The sequence below is a fragment of the Equus przewalskii genome, chromosome 22 (assembly GCF_037783145.1).
Source record: "Equus przewalskii isolate Varuska chromosome 22, EquPr2, whole genome shotgun sequence".
Taxonomy (NCBI): Eukaryota; Metazoa; Chordata; class Mammalia; order Perissodactyla; family Equidae; genus Equus; species Equus przewalskii.
Genome location: NC_091852.1, coordinates 53,012,619 through 53,035,000, shown reverse-complemented (window position 1 = coordinate 53,035,000; position 22,382 = coordinate 53,012,619). Strand labels below are relative to the sequence as shown.

The 22,382-nt window shown below is 44.4% G+C and overlaps 1 protein-coding gene and 1 long non-coding RNA gene across 8 annotated transcripts in view; one reads left to right on the top strand and one right to left on the bottom strand.

The window, feature by feature from the left end:
- Window positions 1-21,605, bottom strand: part of LOC103563544 (uncharacterized) — a 52,215-nt gene extending 30,610 nt beyond the window's left edge. For 2 of the 4 annotated variants that reach the window (XR_011531528.1, XR_011531527.1), the window contains exon 1: window positions 16,949-17,379. This is a non-coding gene — a long non-coding RNA (uncharacterized lncRNA). Of the gene's footprint in view, window positions 1-16,948; window positions 17,380-21,364 lie in introns of those variants that run through there. The other 2 variants (XR_011531530.1, XR_011531529.1) reach the window with 2 other exon arrangements.
- FAM120A (family with sequence similarity 120 member A) overlaps window positions 20,302-22,382 on the top strand; it is a 108,744-nt gene continuing 106,663 nt past the window's right edge. The window contains exon 1 of one of the 4 annotated variants that reach the window (XR_011531525.1): window positions 20,302-20,964. Coding sequence is in view for 2 of the 4 variants with exons in the window: in XM_070590100.1 (XP_070446201.1) it covers window positions 20,491-20,964 (474 nt within the window). In the remaining 2 variants the exon portion in view is untranslated. Of the gene's footprint in view, window positions 20,965-21,268; window positions 21,401-22,382 lie in introns of those variants that run through there. The other 3 variants (XM_070590100.1, XM_070590099.1, XM_070590104.1) reach the window with 3 other exon arrangements.

Here is a 22,382-nt window from a genome sequence, read left to right as displayed (position 1 = left end):
ATTCTCCCCCTCATCAGGGATTGTTGGATTTTGCTTGTTGAAGGCTGAAGCCATGCAACTGTAACTTTTCCAAACTATTTTTGGGAAGCATGTAATCCTTGTTGTACGTGGTCACTAAAGTTTCTGTTCCATTGTCTTTGCAGTCAACCAATGAGCTGACAAAGATTTCCTTAAATATGTGGCTCCCAAAAGTGGAAAAAATAGGTATTGTCTCTTTAAATTCTCACCTAGTCAGGAAACCACTTCAGCCCTCTGAGGTTGAAACAAGGCTAACTTCTGTGTCAGTCCCTTGGTGATCAAAACCAGCGATCTACAATCAAAGCTCATGATCCCAATTTCTGGAGGACAAGGTCCTTATTCCCCACCCTGCCTCCAGCAAGCTACTCTAGGAACTGGGCTGCTGCTTGTTGGGGTACTGGGGCATGAGGGATGGTAACCACCACTATGCAATGGCTTAAATTCACCAAGATTTAATGCAATTTACCAGCAAGCGTTCCCGGGATGCCCCAAGAGTTCTATTAGGCCAGAGTCTCAGAATAGTTGCTCAGACAGCTCCTGCCAGCTCAGATGTTGTTCCTGAGGTGAAATGGATTCCTGGAGCTTTTTACTCTACCGTCTTTCCTGTTATCACTTCACTGTGGTTTTAATTTGCATTTCTCCAACAACTAATAATGTTGAGCATCTTTTTATGTGCTTATCTGGCATTTGTATATTTTCTTTGGTGATAAGTCTGGTCAAGCTATTTGTCCAAATTATACATTGGGGTTTTTTTCTTACTGAGTTTTGAGAGTTTATTATATATTATGAATACAAGTCCTTTATCACATACACGATTTGCAAATATTTTCTACCACTGTAACTTGTCTTTTCATTATCTTAACAGTATGTTCGTTCCTAATAGCTCAAATGCTTAATTTTGAAGAAGTTCAACTTTTCAATTTTTCTTTTATGGATCATTCCATTGACACAATTTAAAAATCTTTCACTAACCAAAGATCACAAAGACATCTTACAGTTCTAGGTTGTACATTTAGGTCTAAAAACTATTTTGAGTTAATTTTTGTACATCCTGTGAGGTATGGATCAAATTTATTTGTTTTACTGGCATATGGATACCTAACTGTATAAGCACCACTTCTTGAAAAGATTATCTTTCTCCATAAATTACTTTTGCATATTTGTTCAAAATCAATCAACCCCAAAAGTGCAGGTCCATGTCTGGACTCCCTATTTTCTTACATTGATCTCTTTTTGTTGTTGTTTGTTTATTTTTTTCTTATTTATTTTACTTTTCCTTTTTCTCCCCAAAGCCCCCTGGTACATAGTTGTGTATTTTAGTTGTGAGTCCTTCTAGTTGTGACATGTGGGACACTGCCCCAGCATGGCTTGAGGAGCAGATTTGAATTGGCGAAACCCTGGGTTGGTGAGTGGAGTGTCTGAACTTAACCACTCAGCCATGGGGCTGGCCCCTAAGTCTGCCATTTTATTTTTTGTTTTTCTGTTTTATTTTCCCTGCTTTCCCGTGGGTTACTTGATAATTTTTAGATTTCTATTTTGATTTATCTAAATGCCTTTCAGTGTATCTCTTTGTATGTCTCCTTTAGGGGTTGCTCTAAGTATTACATTATGTATACGTAACTTATCATTATTTTCATGGTGTCAACATTTTACTTATTAAAGTGAAGTGTAGAAGTCTTACCTCCCTTTATGTCCCTGTACCCTCCATTGTTTATAATTGTCTTAAATATTTCCTCTCTCTATATTGAAAACTATTATTATTCTTGTTATTGTTGTTTCATCATCATACATAATTTAGAAAACTCAAGAGAAGGAGTATGTAGTGTATTTGCCCCCTCCCTTTTTACTCTTTTCACTTTTCTTCCTTCATTCTAACGTTCCATGACTTTCTTATTATTTCCTTTCTGTTTAGAGAAATTCCTTTGGTTCTTCTTTCAGAGTAGATCTGCTGGCAACAAATTCTCTTAGTTTTTCTTTGTCTGAGAATGTGTTGATTCCTCTTTCATACTTAAGTATATTGAATTCTGGGTTGACAGTTTTCTGTTTTAACATTTGAAAAATATTTTGTCACGTCCTCCTGGCCTCCACTGTCTCTAATGAGAAATACACTGTCATTCTAACTGTTTTTCCCCTATAGGTAAAATGCTATTTCTGGGGTCGGCCCAGTGGCACAGTGGTTTAGTTCGCACGTTCCACTTTGACAGCCTGGGGTTTGCCGGTTCTGATCCTGGGTGCAGACATGGCACTGCTTGGCAAGCCATGCTGTGGTAGGTGTCCCACACATAAAGTAGAGGAAGATGGGCATGGATGTGAGCTCAGGGCCAGTCTTCCTCAGCAAAAAGTGGAGGACTGGCAGCAGATGTTAGCTCAGGGCTAATCTTCCTCAAAAGAAAAAAAGTCATTTCTTTCTCACTGCTTTCAAGATTTTTTTCTTTGTCTTTAGTTTTCAGGAGTTAGACTATGCTGTCTTGTCATGGATTTCTTTGAGTTTATCATATTTGGGGTTCACTCAGCTTCTTCAGTCTGTGAGATTATGTCTCTTGCCAAATTTAGGAAATTTTCAGCCATTATTTCTTCTTGTACTTTTCCAGTCCTGTCCTCTTTCTCCTCTCCTTCTGGGACTCCAATGATATTAATGTTAGATCTATTGTAATAGTCCCACTGCCCTGGGTTCTGTTCTGGTTTTTGTTGTTGTTGTTGTTCAGTCTATTTTCTCTCTGTTGGTCAGTTTTGGTAATTTCCATTGTTCTATCTTCAAGTTCACTGATTCTTTCTTCTATCTCCTCCATTTCGCTATTGAGCCCATCCACTGAGTTTTTTGTTTTTGTTATTTTATTTTTCAATTCTAAAACTTCCATTTGGCTCTTCAGATTTTCTATGTCTTTGATGAGATTTTCTATTTCTTTATTGAAATTACTATTTTTCATTTGTTTAAAGCACGTTCAAATTACTCACTGAAGCATTTTCATGGAGGTTGCTTAAAATTAATGTTAGATGGGGCCAGCCAAGTGGCGAAGCAGTTAAGTTCGCACATTCCACTCTGCAGCCCAGGGTTCACTGGTTTGGATCCTGGGTGCGGATCTACACACTGCTTGGCAAGCCATGCTGTGGCAGGCGTCCCACACATAAAGTTGAGGAAGATGGGCATGGATGTGAGCTCAGGGCCAATCTTCCTCAGCAAAAAGAGGAGGACTGGCAGTAGATGTTAGCTCAGGACTAATCTTCCTCAAAAAAAAGTAATGTCAGATAATCAGAACATCTGTTACTTTGGTGTTAATATCTCTGGATTGACTTTTTTCATTCAAATTCAGATTTTCCTAAGTCTTGGTATATGTGATATTTGATTGAAACCTGGATTCTTTGGGTGTTGTGTTACAAGACACTAGGTCTTATTTATGTCTTCTGGCTTAGTTGGCTTCTTTTGACACTGCCTTGGCAGAGGAGGGTGGAGCTCTGCCTTGTTACTGCCACATGGGGTGAGAGCCCAGGTTCCTCCTCAGCTTCCTTGCTACTAGCAGGCAGGCATGGGGATTCCAGCTCCCTACTAGGCCTCTGCTGATACTACCCTGGCTAACAGAGGCAGGGGTGCCTCCTTACTGCTCTCCACATGGCCTCTAACGTCATAGCAGAGGAGCGGACTCATTATCAGGGGTGGTGATTCTCCACTAGACCTCCCCTGACACCGCCCCAGCATGGAGGGTGAGGGTGGCCTCATTACCCCAGGCTTCCCATGTAGTCTCATGTGGAACCATGGGGCAGACCTCAGTACCTCCTGGTGGGGATGAAAGTCCTGGTTCCCTCCTCAGGCTTCTCTGAAGCTACCCTCGGAGGGGACTGGGGGAGCCTCGCTGAAGCCTGATGAAAGGTGGAGGACTAGGCCCCACTTCGCCTTTGCTGGTGGGACTGGAGGCCAGTGTGCAGTTTCTCATGTGTTATTTGGTGGGAATAGAGCGGTTACTGTCTAAGAGTTTTCTGTTTTGCTAGGCTGCTCCTTTTCTGGTCCTTTGGTTAGAGAGAGCGCTGTCCTCCATTGAGGCTTTTTAAATTTTGTCTGTGCCTCTTGCTGTTACCCTGTTGCCAGCTTCCCTAACGTGTCTTGTATACATGAGTAAAAGAAAACCCATGGAGCTCACTGCTGTGTTGTTTGCAGGGTCTGGGGTCCCTAGCCCGTTTGCCTTCGTCTCCCAGTCTGTCAGAGCTCCTTAGGCTGCACTACATGGAACATTGGGGGTTAGTTCTACTCAGCAGGAGGCAAAGGGAAAAGTAATTCTGTGACATCTTTCTGCAAGTAGATTCCTAGACCACGTGCATTTAACACGATTGTTGACATAGTTTGATTTAAATCTACCATCTTGCCGTTTGTTTTTTATTTGTCCCATACATCCTTTGTTCCCCTTTCCCTATTTTTCTGCCTTTGTTTGGATCAAATGAGTGTTTCATAGGATTGTTTAATCTCCTTTGTTGTTTCAGTAGCTATTATTCTTTGTTGTTTATTTCAGTGGTTGCTTTAGGCTTACAGTGTACATCTTCATCTCAGGTCAGCCTACCTTCAAGTGATGCTGTGGTTCTTCATATAGCAGAACCTTACGACAATGTACTTTCCTTTCTCCTCTCCAAGCTTTTGCTACTGTTGTCATACATACGTAGAAAGTTCACTTCTACACATATTATAAACCCCACAATACATGGTGTTATGGACAGAATTGTGCCCCACTCCCCCAGCCAATCCATATGTCAAAGCCCCAACCCCCAGTACGACTGTATTTGGAGATATGGCCTATAAGGGGGTAATTAAAGTTAAACGAAGTCATAAGGGTAGGGCCTTGATATGACAGGATTAGTGTCCTTATAAGAAGAGACACCAGAGAGCTCTCTCTCTCTGCCACGCGGGGACACAGTGAGAAGGTGGATGTCTGCAGGCCAGGAAGAGAGCCTTCTCCAGAACCTGACCACACTGGAACCCTGATGTTGGACATTCAGCCTGCAGAACTGTGCGAAAATAGATTTCTATTGTCTAAGCTGTCTATGGTATTTTGTTATGGCAACCCACGCTGACTAATGGACATAGGTATTACTTTCTTTACTCCTTCAATAACGAGCTGACAAACAACTGATTATCTCTTAAAGAGATGTAGTTAATAAGAAGATTACACCTGGCCATGCTACCATTTCTGGTAGTCTTCATTCATTGTGTAGGTCTAGGCTTCCATCTGGTATCCTTTCATTCTGTCTGAAAGATGTCATTTAACATTTCTTGTAGCACAGATTCCTTAACCTTTTCTACGTATGAAAACTCCTTATTTTGTCTGTTCTGTAAATATATTTCACTTGGGTAATTCTTGGTTGACAGGTTTATTTTTCTTCAGTACTTTAAGGATGCTGCTCTACTCTCTCCTAGCTTGCCTTGTTTCTCATGGGAAATCTGATGGCATTCCTATCTTTTTTGGTAATGTGTCTTTTGGGGTGTGGGAGAACATTTTAAGATGTTCTCTTTTTCACTGGTTTTAAGTATTTGATTACATTGTGCCTTGGTGTAATTTTCTGCATAGTTTTTGGGTTTGGGGTTTGTTTACATTCTTGAATCTGAAGGTTTATAATTTTCATGAAATTTGAAAAATTATTTCCTTAGATATTCTTTCAGTCCATCCCATTCGGGGAGTCCAACTGCATGTATACCTATCAGCTTGATATTGTTCCACACACTGATGCTGTGCTATTTTATTTTTTTTCCAATCATTTTCTGCTCTCTGTTTCACATTGGAAAATTTCTATTGCAGTGTCTTCAATGTTCGCAATGCCTAATTCAATAATCTCATTGAGTGTATTTTTTTTTTTATTTTAAACATTGTAGTTTTAATCCCCAGAAGTTTGATTTGGATCTTTTTTATATCTTCCAACTTTCCACTTAATATGCCTAGTATTTCCTCTACATTCTCAAATATATGGAAGACAGTCATAATGACTGTTGTCAACTTCCTCGTCTGCTAATTCTATCATCTGTTTAATTTCTGGGTCAGTGTCATTGCTTGATTTATCTCCTTGTGGTAGGTAGACCAATGTCCCCCCACCAAAGATGTCCATGTCTTAATCCATTGTACCTATGAATATGTTCCTTTATGCGGCACAGAGGACACTGCAGATGTGATTAAGGATCTTGAGATGGGACGATTATCCTGTTATCCAAGTGGGCCATATGTAATCACAGGGGTCCTTAGAAGAGAGAGGCAGAAGGATCAGAGTCAGAGTGAGAAAGATGTTATGATGAAAAAAGAGGTACGAATGATGTGGGGTCATGAGCCAAGGAATGTGAGCAGCCTCTAGAACCTGGAAAAGACAAGGAAAGTCTTTCTTCCCTGGAGCCTCCAGTGCAGGTTTCTGACCTCCAGAACTGTAAACTAATAAATTGGTGTTGTTTGAAGCCACTAGGTTTGTGGTAACCTGTTACAACAGCAATAGGAAACTAATACATTCCGCATTAAAGGTTGTGTTTTTCAGCTTCTCCACATGCCTGGTCTTTTTTGACTGGATGCCAGACATCACGTGTTTTACCTTGTTGGGTGCTGTATATTTCCTACAAATATTCTTGAGCTTGTCATTTAGCTTTATTAGGCAGGCCCAGAGCTGTGTCTTGTCTAGGGGTAATTTTTTTATTGTGTTGAAATATACTTATTATAAAACTTACCATCTTAACCATTTTTAAGTGTACAGTTCAGTGGTGGTAACTATATTCACCTTCTTGTGCAGTCATCACCACCATCGGTCTCCAGAACTCTTGTAACTCTGAGACTCTATACCTATTACACAGTAACTCCCCATTTCCCCTCCCCCTAGCCCCTGGCAACCATCATTGTACTTTCTGTCTCTACAGTTTTGAGTACTCTAAGTACCTCACATAAGTGGAATCATACAGCATTTGTCTTTTTGTGACTGACTTATTTCATTTAGCATCGTGTCCCGAAGGTTCATCCACATTGCAGCACACTGATGAATTCCTTTATTTTTTAAGGCTGACTAGTATTCCATTGTATCTATATACCACATTTTGCTTATCCATTCATCCATCAATGGACGCTTAGGTTGCTTCTACATTTTAGCTCTTGTGAATAATGCTGCTATGAACACAGGTGTACAAATATCTTTTCAAGACCTTGCTTCCAATTCTTTGGCTCTATACCCAGAAGTGGAATTGCTCGGTCATATGGTAATTCTATTTTTAATTTTTTGAGGACCTCCCATACTGTTTTCCAAAGCAGCTGAACCATTTTACATTTTACATTCTCACTAACAGTGCACAAGGCCTCCAATTTCCCCACATCTGAAGCAACATTGTTGATTTCTGTTGTTTTGATAGCAGCCATCCTGATGGATGTTAAGTGGTATCTCATTGTAGGAGGTTTTGAAATCAGGGAGTGAGAGTCCTTCAGTTTTAATCTTCTTTTTCAGGATTGTTTTGGCTATTTGGGGTCCCCTGAGATTCCAAATGAATTTTAGGTGGGGTTTTTATACTTCTGCAAAAAATGTCATTGAGATTTTGGTAGGGATTGCGTTGAGTCTGTAGATCCTTTTGGGTAATACTGACATTTTAACAATATCAAGTCTTCCAATCCATGAAAATGGGATGTGTCTCCATTTATTACATCTTCTTTAATTTATTTCAGTAATGTTCTGTAGTTTTCATTGTACAAGTCTTTCATCTCCTTGGTTAAGTTAATTCCTAAGTATTTTATTCTTTTTGATGCTGTTGTAAACGGGATTATTTTTGTAATTTCCTTCTCAGATTGTTCATTGTTTGTGTATAGAAATGCAACTGGTTTTTGTGTGTTGACTTTGTATACTGATACTTCCCTGAACTCATTTATTAGATCTAACAGCTTTTATTTTGTGAAGTCTTTAAGATTCTCTACGTATAGGTCATATCTGCAAACAGATAATTTTAATTGTTCCTTTCCAATTGGGATGCCTTTTATTTTTATTTTTTTCCTGCCTGATTGCTCTGGCCAGATCTTCCAGTACCACATGGAACAGAAGTGGTGGAAGTGGGCATCTTTGCCTCATTCCTGACCGCAGAGGAAAAGCTTTCAGACTTTCGCCATTGAGTATTTTGTTGGCTGTAGGTTTTTTCATATATGGCTTTTATAATGTGGAGGTTGTTTCCTTCTATTCCTATTTCGTTGAGTGTTTTTATCATGAAAGGGTGTTGGATTTTGTCAAATGCTTTTTCTGTATTGATTGAGATAATCATGTGGTTTTCCCCTTCATTTTGTTGATGTGGCATATTACACTGTTCAATTTTCATATGTTGAATCACTCTTGCATTCCAAGAATAAATCCCACTTGGTCATGATATGCAATCACTTTAATATGTTGCTGAATTCTGTTGAGGATTTTTGCATCAATGTTCATAAGGGATAGCATTTGTAGTTTTCTTTTCTTGGAGTGTCTTTGTCTGGCTTTGGTATCAGAGATATACTGGCCTCAAAGAATGAGATAGGAAGTATTTCCTGCTTCCTCTTCAGTTTTTTGGAAAAGTTTGAGAAGGACTGGTACTAGATTTCTTTAAATGTCCACCCCCAGGAGCCGAACCCAGGCTGCTGAAGGGGAGAGTGCTAAACTTAACCACTGGGCCGCAGGGCCAGGCCCTGTTGGAAGATTTTTGATAATTGATTTAATCTCCTTACTAGTTATAGAGCTATTCAGATTTTCTACTACTTCATGATTTAGTCTTGATGGGTTTTATGTTTCTAGGGATTTGTCCATCTCACTAGGTTATCCAGTTTTTTGGAATACAGTTATTCAGAGTACTCTCTCATAATCCTTTTTATTCATGCAGAATCAGTAGTAATGTCCCCACTTTCATTTCTGGTTTTAGTAATTTGAGTCTTCTCTCTTTTTTTCTTAATCTATCTAGGTAAAGGTTTGTCAATTATGTTCATCTTTTCAAAGAACCAACTTTTGGTTTCATTGATTTTCTCTATTGTTTTTCTATATTTTATTTCATTTATCTCTGCTGTAATATTTATTATTTTCTTCCTTCTGCTGGTTTTGGGTTCAGTTTGTTCTTCTTTTTCTAATTCCTTAAGTTGTAAAGTTAGGTTGTTGACTTGAGATCTTTCATGTTTCTTTTAACGTCAGCATTAATAGCTGTAAATTTCCCCCTTAGTACCATGTTCACTGTGTTCCCTAATTCTTGGTATGTTGTGTTGTCATTTTCATGTCTCGAAGTATTTTTTAATTTCCCTTGTGATTTCTTCTTTGACCAACTGGTTGCTTAAAAATGTGTTGCTAGCTTATGGTATATTCTTAAAAATGGAATGGGTAGATCAAAGGGTAAATATATTGAAAGGTTCTACCAATTTGTACATCCAGCAACAGTGTATGAGAGTGCCATTTTCTCTATAGCTTTGTCATTTAGTATTAACTGTTTTTGTTTTTAAATAGGAAATGAGAAAAGTGGAAAAAAGTGTTTAATTTCCACAATTTTGTGAATTTTCCAGTTTTTCTTATGTTATTGATTTCTAACTTCATCCAATTGTGGTCAGAGAAGATACTTTGCATAATGTCTATCTTTTAAAATCTATTGAGACTTAATTTATGACCTAATATATGGTCTGTGCTAGAAAAAACCCATGTGCATTGAGAAGAACACGTATGCTGTTGTTGGGTGGAATGTTTTGTATACGTCTGTTAGATCTAGTTGGTTTATTGTATTGTTTAAGTCATCGATTTCCTTAGTTATCTTATGTCTGGTTGTTCTGTCTATTATTGTGAGTGGGGTGTTGAAGTCTGCAACTATTATTGCAGAACTATCTATGAACTATCTCTTCCTCTCTTCGGTTCTGTCAGTTTTTGCCTTGTATATTCTGATGGCCTGTCATTAGTTACATAAAAGTTTATAACTGTTATATCTTCTTGCTATAGTGAACCTTTTATTAGTATATAATGACCTTCTTTGTCCCTCATATACTTTTTTTGATTTAAAGTCTATTTTGTGTAATATTAGTGTAGTCATTCCTGCTCTCTTTTGGTTACTATTTTCATGGAATATCTTTTTCTATCCCTTTACATTCAGTCTGTTTGTGTCTTTAGTTCTCATGTGAGTCTCTTGTAGAAGCGTATAGTTGAATCACATGTTTTTATCCAGTCTGCCAATCTCTGTCTTATAACTGGAGAGTTTAATCCATTTATGTGTAAAATTACTGATAAGGAGACTTACTTCTGTCATTGTGCTATTTGTTTTCTATATGCTCCATAGTATTTTTGTCCCTCATTTCCTGCATTTCTGTCTTCTTTTGTGTTTAATTGATTTTTTGTAGTGAAATGCTTAAATTCTTGTAATTTTCCTGTACATTCTATAGCTATTTTCCTTCTGGTTACCACAGGGATTATGTTTAACATCATAAAGTTATAACATATTAATTTGAATTTATAGGAGTTTAACTTCAATAACATACACAAACCCTGCTCCTTTATAGCTCTATCTCCACCCCTTTCAGTTGTTGATGTCACAAAATTACACTTTATACATCGTATGCACTCAAACATAAACTAGTAACTTTTTAAAATGCGTTAGTTTCCTAAATTATGTCAAAAACAAGATTTGGACTTATAAACCAATATTACAGTAACACTAGCTTTTATACTAATAATTGTTTTTTCTCTAAATGTATTAGTCTCTTAAATCATGTAGAAAACAAAAAGTACAGTTACAAATCATTATTACAATACTACTAGCTTTTATAACTGCCCATATGTTTGCCTTTACTGAGATCTTTATTTCTCTCTATGGCCTTGGGTTACTGTCCAGTGACCTCTGTCCACACTGCAGGACCCCCCTGAGCACTCCCTGCAGGGCGGGTCTAATGGTCATGAACTCCCTCAGCTTTTGTTTATCTGGGAATGTCTTGATTTCTCCCCAACTTTTGAAGGACATTTTTGCAGGATGTGGGATTGTTGGTTGACAGTTTTTTCCTCTTAGCACTCTGAATCTATCAGCCCACTGTCTTCTGGGCTCTAAAGTTTCTGATGAGAAACCTGCAGATAATCTTATTGAGGATTTGTATGTGATGCTTCGCTTCTCTCTTGTTCTCAAGATCGGCTTTTTGTTTTTTTCTTTGGAAAGTTTGATCATAACACGTCTTGGTGTGGGTCTCTTTAAGTTCTACTTGGAGTTTGTTGAGCTTCTTGGATGTTTATATTTGTGTCTTTCATCAAATTTGGAGAGTTTTCAGCCATTAGTTCTTCAAATATTCTCTCTGCCCCTTTCTCTCTCTGTTCTGCTTCAGAGGCTTCCAGCATGAGTATGTTGATATGCTTTATGATGTTTCCGGTAGGTCTCTTGGGCTCTGTTCCTTTTCTTCAGTCTTTTTTCTTCTGCTCCTCAGCCTGGATAATTTTCACTGTCCCATCTTTAAGTTCACTGATTCTTCTGGCTGCTCCAATTTGCCTTTGAATCCTTCTAGCAAATTTTTCATTTCAGTTATTGTACTTTTCAGCTCCAGAATTTCTTTTTGATTTCTTTTTAGGTTTTCTATCTCTTTATTGATATTTCCATTTTGTTTACACATCATTTTCTTGACTTTCTCCACATCCTCCTTTAGTCCTTTCAGCATCTTAGGATTGTTGTTGTAAAGTCTTTATCTAATATATCTGCCATTAACTCTTTTTCAGGGACAGAATCTGCTGAATTTCTTTTTCCTTTGAATGGGCCATACTTTCCTGTTTCTTGGTACGCTTTGTGATTTTTGTTGAACACTGAACATTCAAATCTAATAATGTGGTATCTCTGGAAATAAAATTCTCCTTATTCCCCAGGGTTTCCTGTTCTTTGTTGTTTTGTTTATTGTTTGTTTTTTTGATTGTTGTAGGCTGTCTCTGTGCCAAAGATCAGCCTGAGATGTAAACACGTCTTCTTAGGTCTTATCTGAGCCTTTCCTTGGGCATGCACAGTCATTTTCTAATTTTCTCTTTATATGCAATTTTTTTGAATGCCCTAGTCTTTAATGTCTGGTTCCTGAAAGGGAAAACGTGAAAAATGAAGGGGGATAAAAAGGGTGCTGGCCATTTAAATCTCCTGGAAGTCATTTCAGCTGGAGGGGGAGGGGCCTGCAACAATGCTGGGGAGGTGAAGCAATGGCCACCCACCTCTTTGCCTGCACCTCTGTGATTAGAAGCAGTGATTAGAGCACAGATCCCCAATATTTGGGGGACAGGGTCCCCTTTGCCCACCCTGGCTCCCGAAAGCTGTATGCAAGCTGCTCCAAGAACACACGCATGGCTGCCTGCCATGTGGCTAGAATTGGGGATGGGTAGCTACTACTGTGCTAAGAGCTGAAAATGACCAAAATTAACCACAATTTGCCATCCAAGCCCTCCCTTGGAAGTTTCAAGCCTTCAATAAACTCCAGAGTTCCAAAATAGTTCCATTAGACAGATTCTGTCAGTGCACTTATTGTCGAGGTGGGGAGACAGATTCCTGGTGCTTCCTACTCTGCTATCTTCCCAGAATCCTTGGCTAGAGTTGATTTTACCTCACAACTCAGGGAAGACCCTTTTTAGTACTCTAGCTGATGACTTCCGAATGATGGGGTTTTCCAACCTGTTGGGAACAGGCACTACTCCAGCCTCGTGTGAGCTTCAGGCACTGTACCCTCTCATGCTTCTCAATAGTCTTCTCCGCTGCTTTGGGTAGCTTGCTCGCATGCATGCACTACTCAATTGTCAGCAAAATGTTTGAGGAGGAGCCTCTGCAGATCTCTGGAGTCCTCTCCCTGTACAGCATTCCTCTCTACATTTCTCTGCCCTGCGAATTCTAGCCACCCTGCCTAACCCAGGTTCCCAGTTCCCTCCCCTCAACGTGGGGAGGCTGCCAGGCTCTGTGGGTTCTCTTCCTCACATCATTGCCTGGAAACTTTCACCAGGCAGCAAGCTGGTCAATTTTAGGGCTCACCTCTTTTGTTTCCCTTTTCTCAGAGATCTCTGTCATTCACTGACTGATGTTCAACGTCTTAAGAACCATGGTTTCACATGTTTTGTCTGGGTCTCCTTGGTGGTGGTTGTTGTTTCAAGTGAGAGGGTAATCAGTGCCTGTTGCTACTTCTTGGCTGAAAGTGAAAGGCTGAAGCTCCAATTTAAAATGACTTTCTTCCTCATATGATCCCTTAGGACATACTCTGTCATCTCCCCATTGGTATTAATCACTATCTTTCTTTATATATGCACAAACTTTCTTTTTTTTAAGGAAGATTAGCCCTGAGCTAACATCTGCTGCCAATCCTTTTTTTTTTTTTGCTGAGGAAGACCGGCCCTGAGCTAACATCTGTGCCCATCTTCCTCTACTTTAAATGCAGGATGCCTACCACAGCACGGCTTGCCAAGTGGTGCCATGTCCGAACCCAGGATCCAAACTGGCAAACCCCGGGCCACTAAAGCGGAACATGTGCACTTAACCACTGCACCACTGGGCCAGCTCCTATTTTATCTTTTCTTAGTAGACTGTGAGCTTCTGGAGACTAAGATACAAATCTGAGTGACAACATGTACTTTACAAATATGAAAAATGTGAATGCTTAATTAGTATCGCTTAACGTATTAAACTATTAAAAATAACCTTATTTGGCATAGGATTTCTAGACTTGTAGGTCATGGAAAGTCATAATATATGTTGATAGCTGTGAGGAGTTCCATGATGTTTCTTATGAGAACCTTTGTGATAAGATACAGATAAAGGCTTTCCTCAGATATTGCAGGTTTGGTTCCAGACCACTGCAATAAAGCTAATAACCCCATAAAGCTAATCATATGATATTTTTGGTTTCCTAGTGAATATAAAATTATGTTTACCCTGTACTGTGATCTACTAAGTGTGCATTATGTCTAAAGAAACAATGTACCTACCTTAAGTAAAAATACCTTATTGCTAAAAAATGTGAACCATTATCTAAGCCTTCAGTGAGTCAATCTTTTTGTTGGTGGAGGGTCTTGTAAAAAATGCAGTATCTGTGAAATGCAATAAAGCAAAGCACAACAAAATGAGGTATGCCTGTATTGGTTTCTTAGTGTAGTTAAGTGAATTTGTGGTGAGTTAAATAAGTGCAAAAAAAAACCAGGCAAATGGATCAAATTAAAACAGGACAGTCCTTTAGACATGTGGCTCAGTAGCGACTCAGTATATAATGAGTGGCTTGAGATTTAGAGGGCATGGCTTTATAGCATCTGTGTCTTTCAAGGACCAGGCATAGGAAGGGTCTTGTCATGTACGTCACGAACGTATGTCTATTTTGGACATTCAGCATTCCTTTTCCCTTCCTGAAGGTACCCAGATCTCTTTCTCAGAAGTTGTATACCATAGTTTTGGTGAGATGGTCAATCCAGGTACTTGCTTCCCCATATTAAAACCAAAGGAGCTGTATTCTTTTCACTGTCAGGCTGGAGACATTTTACCTAAGTTTGGTCCCTTCAACTCTGTTTTTCCACGACTTTGAATCTTGAGCAAGTGACCACAGGATAAGGAAAGACTGGAGTGCATTCACATCCTCATCAGCACCCCAGCTGCAGTTTTACAACTACTAGTGCCTGTCGTTCCAGTCCCACCCATTTCTAATCCTGGTTCTCCAACTTTCATAAATTGATGTATGAGTTCCTAATATTCTTGGAATAAATGCCTTTTTGTTTATATTAGATAGAGTTGTTTCTGTGGCTTGTGACATAAGAGCCCAAACTGACACAGTGTAACGTGCAATCCTGCCTGTCCAGGTGTGGGGTTTTACAGTCTTTTCATTGACATGGCTGTTGAGTTGACCACAAGCCCATGAGAGTAACCTGTGAGGGAGGTGTGCTACAGTGGTGAACACAGGCTCGGGCTGCACTCACTGACCTGCCCAGATCTCAGGAAGTCAGTCTTAATGTACACTGTGCTGATCAGGCAACAACTTGGGTATGGTATCTGGAGTGAGGAAAGTATTCTGAAGACTACTGACAAACTGGAACAGCATCTGGTAGTATGCATCCTAGATGGTGAGAACTCCACAAGCTGCATGAGAGAAACAGTGAAGGCCGGAAAACTGAAAATGCTGGGAAGTAGCCTTATTTTATAATTTCTACAAGTAGCTAGCCATCCATCAGGGAGCTGAAGAGAGTTTTGAACAAAAGGCAATTGATAAACTACAAAGCACCATACAAATGTGATGTTATGTTGAGGCGTTACTAAGTAATTTCTTGAACGAGTCACATTAAATGTAATCTAATATGGGGCTAGGCTGATGCAATTGCTCAGTTCTTTAGAAATTAAGATCTTTTGACAGAGTAGCCACTAGTCACATGTAGCCATTTAAATTAATTAAAATTAAATGAAAGTAAAAATTAAAATTAAAAAGTTCTCAGTTGTATGCATCAAGTGCTCAAAAGGCACATATGTCTAGTGGCCACCGTATCAGACAGTATAGCTCCTTTCCCTCCTTGCAGAAAGTATTATTGGACAGTGCAGCTTAAGATAGGTCAATGTGAGGATAAGTTATTGAGTCTCCAACCTTTTCTGTGTGACAGGGAAGATTTAATTTTGAAACATAGAACTTCCTGGTTTAACAAAAATGTCTAAGATGGACTAACAGGCAATGTCTCCTGATTGTGCTGAAACCCTTACTTCCGATGGCACTGACGTGGAAGATGGAAGCCCCAGCCCCCAGCCCCCAGGCTGGGCCAGTTCTGCCTGCACCACCCACCTAGGACCTGCAGGGAGAGGGTGGGGAGAGCCGTGGTGAGCAGGGGAAGAAGGGCTGTTTCTGCTTCAGCTCTCCCCAGGCTCCGGCTACTGCTCCGCCCTGAGGGCGTGTGCACTTAAGGCAGAACTCTCCCCCTGCCTTCCAGAGGCACTTGCGTCCTTGTACTTCTGCAGGCAACCCTGACCTCCTCCTTTGGCAGAAGTCTGGGCGGAGCCTTGGCTCAGTTCCTGCAGGATGACTGTGTGCTCCCACCTATGTCTGAGACTCCCTGGAGAAGGTCAGGTTCATGTGTTCCAGTCTGGTCAGGCCTGGGTGCTCTTCATATTCTGGTGTGAGAGAACTGCTCCTTCTAGAAACCTTTTTATGGTTTGCACAAGTGTAATAGACCATTTAATAATAACTAGTCTCCAAATGATGAGATCTTAAAATGCTTTTGTGCTTATGAATGTGAATACCGGGTTTAAAAACATAAAGTTCTCATTTGATTTATATCGTATTTAAAAGTACAATTTAGTTTACTCAAAATGAAAAGAGTTTTGAAGATTTCATCAGTTAGTATTTAAGAGACAACTATAAAGTTCCTGTATCAAAATAAGAGAGGATATAGGCCCAACCAAGTATCATCTTCTAAAGCACCCTGTTGATGCTGGTCCACTTGCTCCTCAGCTGCTCCCAGTGGTGAGGGTGGGAGTCAAGGCAGGCTGATGCCTGCATCTCTGTGTCAGTAAGGACGTATGTGGGGAGGAAGAGGGCGTGGATGCCCAGGAAGTGTTGGGAAGGCCTCTGGGCATTCCACAAGTAGGGGAGAGGGGATACAGACAGTCCTTTGCGGACTTCAGAAAGAATGGGCACCAAAGAGCCCCCAAGTGTCGCAGGGAAGAGAAAACTACAGTGACCAAGGAGGGTAGTGCCCCTTCATCCCAGACGGTAACCAGCTGATGACATAAAGTGTTTGTCAGCCATGCACTTGGGAACTCCTTCTATGCTTGAAGAGTGCCAGAAATGTGAATTTCTTGAAATTTGCTTATACTTTCCCATTGACTTACAATTTAAGACTTTAACTGTATACCTATTTAAAAAATTATGTTTTAAAGATTAAATGAATTCACACCTGTGAAGAGAAAAGGACTTTTAACCCACATAACCAAAGACAAAAAGCACTAATTCCAGAATACGAAAACAAAAGAACAAAATCCCCAAGACCGTAGAGGTACCTGTGTGCTCTCCCAGGAAACTGAAGCTGACAATCAACTCACAGATTAGAGTCGAGTGCGAGGTAAACAGTACAGGCTCAGATGCCAAGCGGGGATTAACCTGCTCCCTTCCAGGGTCGCGGATTCCAGCTTCTGGCAGCCTCTGTTCTCCAGTATGCGCCACTAATCAGGGGGCGGAGCCAGCTCTCATCACCTACCTGGAAACAATGAAAATGGATCTTTTAAGGCTGGTGGATAGAAGCCTCAACCAAAGAGGAATATTAATTACAGATATCATTCTGCTATAAAACACATTAGTTCGGAAAGAATCACGTAAATAAGACAGACAATCTTTTCCCACTTTGGGCTGTAGTTGAACTGATCAAAAACGAATTGGTTGAAATGTGAAAGAACCGAAAATAAGTATTTCTGTCATTGGTTTTCCACACGTTGCTAATTTTTGCATACTCTGGGCCGGCTCTTTTTGTCTATGAATCATAACTTTTTTCTGAGATTTCTTTTTTGTAATTTTTGTGAAGCGTGGGGCCATATGCTTTTTAGCATCTTTGTTTTTCAGATATTGTCTCACTTGTGTGGCAATCTCTTGGTGAAATTGAAAGTTTCTCATATGCTCTAAGTGAACTGTCCAAAGATAGAGTGGTTGGAAATGAAAGTCCCCAACGATTAGGGGTCAGATATTGCGACCACGAGATGTTATAATTTTTTAATTAAATTTTAAATATACATGTTTGCTTTTACCTTGGAATTTAAAAAAATTAACTTCAACCAACCCCTGAATTTGAGTTGAGGAAGCAGATTATATCAAATATTTGTCAGCCAAACATTTTGCCAGCCATTAATACTACTACTCAAAAAATGTTTTTTTTTTAAAAAGTGAACATAGTAAAATAGAAAAAGTAAGCATAAATGAATTTTATACTTATGAAGATGAATTTTAAAGTCTCAAAACGTAAAATAACTGGTCCATGTTCTCAAGCATGAAGTCTATACAATTAGAGTATGAGGAAGTAATAATTACAAAGGTCAACATTTATTGTGCATTTGCTGTGTGGTAAGCACACAAATTATCTCATTTAATCCCATAACAATTTGGGAGGTAAGTACTATTAACATCCTCATTGTACAGATGGTAGAAGCTCAGGTTTTCACAAGGGCACAGAGGTGGGATGAGACAGACCTGGTGGTCGGACTCGAGAACCTTAGTACTCTACACTGTCCCAAAGTGAAAATAAATTCATTTCCAGAATCCCAGATACTAGCACTAAAGCATTAAAAAAATTAAAAGCAAGCATGTTTAAAAGAAATAAAAATGGGGGCCGAACCCGTGGCCGAGTGGTGAAGTTCTCAAGCTCCGCTTTGGTGGCCCAGAGTTTCGCCGGTTTGGATCCTGGGCGCGGACATGGCACTGCTCATCAGGCCATGCTGAGGTGGCGTCCCACAAGCCACAACTAGAAGGACCCACAATTGAAAAAAATATACAACTATGTACTGGGGGGATTTGGGGAGAAAAAGCAGAAAAAAAAAAGATCGGCAATAGTGGTTAGCTCAGGTGCCGATCTTTAGGAAAAAAAAGAAATAGTACACAGTGAAGATAAATATGTGGAATGCAACGCTATAAATTAAAATACAGTGAGCGATTGAAACTACTACTCTTCATCTTGTGAACCTGCAGGGGGTGACAGAAGGAAATTTAAACATTTCTGGGGTGTCAGTATTTACACATGGCTTTAAATGGCTAATTGCATTTCTAGATAACATATAATTCTGGCTTGACGAATTTTGTGCATGGGTAAGTGGCTTAACTCGCCAGTCTGTCTTTTAAAAATTAAACATATTTATCAAAATACCAAGAGCATTTTACTCATGCATGTGTCACAGTGGCTTGTATTTGACGTGAAGCTATAAGAAAAGAAACTGAAAAATTCAACTGGTCTTTTCAGGGAGAGAGCTGGGGGCTTCTTGCCGCCTAGGCGGGTCAGGCTCCTCTGCTCCGCCCCTGCCGTCTGGGCTGCTCCTCTCCGGGGGTTTCTCCAGAAGAACAGATGGGTGGGTTGGAGGGGAGTACAAACTCGACTTTCAAACTTTTAAGAATTCAAAGTTTCTAAATGCTTCATTCTGCAAGACATTAATGTTTTTAGAGACGTCTTACTGAAGCATATCTTTACAGTATTACCCTCACGTTAACGGCAGTTACTGTAGAGCTCTGGGACAGAAGTCTTGACAGCCTCCTCCCCGAAGATGCTGCTCGGGTTGAAGGGCCCCCCTCGGGCGGCTCAGCCCCGGGAAGGCGCGGGGATCTGCAGACGGCGGGCCTCCCACGCGCCCCGACAGGCCCGCGGTCTCAGCCTCCTGCAGGGACCCCACGCCTAGCGGGTTCAGAGTCGGGGCCGCCGTCCGTCCGCAGCCCTGCTCCCCACGGGCGCTCGGGGGAGGCCGCTCGCACCGCCCCGTTTCCCGGAGGGGAGCCCGGGCCCGGGGCGGGGGTCAGTCCCACCTTTCCGACGTCCTGGGAGCTGGGACCCCTCCGTGGACACCTGCAAGTCTGGGGGTCTTTTTCCTAAGTGAACCGAGGACGCCGTCACGGCCAAGGTGGAGCGAGCAGGGGCGTCTCCGCGGCTCGGCACCTGCGCCGGGACACCGCGCGGCCACGGTCCCTGCTCCACCGGGACGGGCGCCCGACCGCCGAGCTCCGGCGGCCTGCCCACCCGTGCCCCCGCGGCCGCCCGCCGTGACCCGCCTCCTGGGCCTCCTCGGGCGATGGGACCCCAGGGATGAGGACGGGTCCTCCTCAGGTGACCGGTTCCCGGGGATGAGGCCTCCTCCAGGTGGCCGGCCCCGGGGGACCAGGACGGAGCCTCGTCCGGGCTGGGACCCCGGGATGGGATGCGGCAGCCGCGCCGAGACCTCCGGGGCGCCGCCACCCCGGGCGGGCCGCGCGGCCTCTCCTCCCGGGCTGTGCCCGCGGCCCGGGTCTCGGGGTTCGGGGTCCGGGATCCGCGGTCCCGGGTCTCAGGTCTTGGGGTGCGGGGTCCGCGGTCCCGGCTCTCGCGGTCCGGTCCCAGGTCTCGGGGCTCGTGGTCCGGGGTCTGCAGTCCCGGCTCTCGGGGCTCGTGGTCCGGGGTCCGCGTTCCCGGCTCTCGCGGTCTGGTCCCGGGCCTCGGGGCTCGTGGCCCGGGTCCACGTCTCGGGGCGCGGGGTCCAGGATGCGCGGTCCCGGCTCTCGCGGTCCGGGTCCGGGCCGGCCGGCGCCGCCTCCCCGCCCCTTCCGCCGGCCGCGTGCGTCAGCTCGCGCGCCGCGCCCCGCCCCGCCGCCGCCCGCCCGCCCGCGCGAGGCCGCCTCAGCCTGGCCCGGGCCCGGAGCGGCGCACGGCGCAGGTCCCTCCCCGCCATGGCCCTGGGAGGCGGCAGCACATGGCGGCCGCAGCGGCCATGAGCGCGCCCGCCGCCCGCCCCGGCCCCCCCTAGAGCCGCCCGCCCGCCCGCCCGCCACGGCCCCGCCGCCCCCGGCCCCGCCGCCCCGCCGCCCCGCGCCCGCCGCCGCCATGGGCGTGCAGGGCTTCCAGGACTACATCGAGAAGCACTGCCCGAGCGCCGTGGTGCCGGTGGAGCTGCAGAAGCTGGCCCGGGGCAGCCTGGTGGGCGGCGGGCGGCAGCGGCCCCCGCACACGCCGCTGCGCCTGCTGGTGGACGCCGACAACTGCCTGCACCGCCTCTACGGCGGCTTCTACACCGACTGGGTCAGCGGCGGCCAGTGGAACCACATGCTCGGCTACCTGGCCGCGCTGGCCAAGGCCTGCTTCGGCGGCAACATCGAGCTCTTCGTCTTCTTCAACGGCGCGCTCGAGAAGGCGCGGCTGCACGAGTGGGTCAAGCGGCAGGGCAACGAGCGCCAGACGGCGCAGCAGATCGTCAGCCATGTCCAGAACAAGGGCACCCCGCCGCCCAAGGTCTGGTTCCTGCCGCCCGTCTGCATGGCGCACTGCATCCGCCTGGCGCTCATCCGCTTCCACGTCAAGGTGCGGCCGCGGGCGGGGGCGGGGGCGCGGGCCGGGGTCCGGGCAGCCCGGGGGTGGGGGGGCCGGGGTCGCTCGAACCCGGGTCAGAGTGGGCTGTGGGCGAGGGCCGGGGCCCGAGGGCTGGGCGGCTGGGGTCAGGGGGACCAGGGTCGCTGGAATCCGGGGTCAGGGGGCCGGGGTCAGAGTGCCCTGGGCCGGGCCGCAGGCGCCCCTCTGGCCTCGCCGGCCGCCGGCCGCAAGATGGACGCGCGGCCTGGCGCCCGGCGGCGGCTGCGAGCCCCGGCCCCCCTCCGTCCCGGGCCCGGGGGTCGGGGGCGGCCCGGGCCGGCCGAGCGCCTCGGGCCCGTGGTGGCTGCCCCCCGGCCGGAGCCCCCGGCATCCGAGGCGGCAGGTGACTGACCTGGACTCGTGCGGGATCGTCGTCTCGAGTTGAGCGGTGCGTGCAGAGCAACAGGTTTCTCTGGGAGCAAGTGGGCGAGGGGGACGGGAAGGGGGGTGGATGGAGGTCTGTCCGCTGCTGCGCCGGCCCCAGCCCGGGCAGGGACCTGGGGGAGGCCTGCCGAGTTGGCCTCCTCCCGAGAGGCAGGGCCGTGTCCAGGTTCCCTGGAAGCTGACAGTTTGAGAGAAATTGTCTGACTTGTGTGTGCTAGAGCTCAGAGAATAGTGAAATTTGACGTGGTGGGATTTTGCCAGTTCTGTGACTTGGAGTCTGAACAAAGTCCTGGGTTCTGTGTATCTGCTGTGAAGGGAGTAGCTCAGAGTCAGGGCCAACTTGATTCAGAGTTTCCAGGATTTATTGCTCTGCACGGGGAGGACTGGCCGCTTGGACCGTGCACCCAGGTAATCAGAGCCTGGGCTCTGGCGCCCTGTCCCTTTGGCAGAGGGCTGCCGGCTGAGCCTGGGCCAAGGGGAGCTTCGGCCGGCGGGGCCGCAGAGATAACATGCAAATCAGTGACCCTTGACTTGAGTTTCAATTGCTTCCTTTTTCACATTTTTCTTTAAAATTTTTTGGGGGGCTGTTTTGGTTTTCTGGCTCTTGCCACTCTGAGGCCTTCCGACTTGTTTGTTCCTTTATTTCGCTTTGAAACTGAGCTTGTGCCCAAAGTTTGTGAAATTCAGGCTCTTCCTGACTGCCTGTGCTGAGATGGTGGTGGTGAAGCCGAAAGTGATAGCGGAAGTCCCTCCCCGATCCGGCTGCAATTGGTGGCAGGGTTTTTAAGTCTGCAGGTCGAGGCTCCCGGAGGAATGGCGATTGGTCTGTGAGGTGGCAAAGACAGTGTGCGTCCCCTGGGGAAGTTGGGGTGAGGGCCAGGACTGCTGCTGGCATTTTCTGCCCTGAGCCCCAGCTCCAGGGAAGTGAGGCAGTGCCGATCCCAGATGTGACCCGCCTTCCGAAGATGCCACAGAGCGTTAGCAGT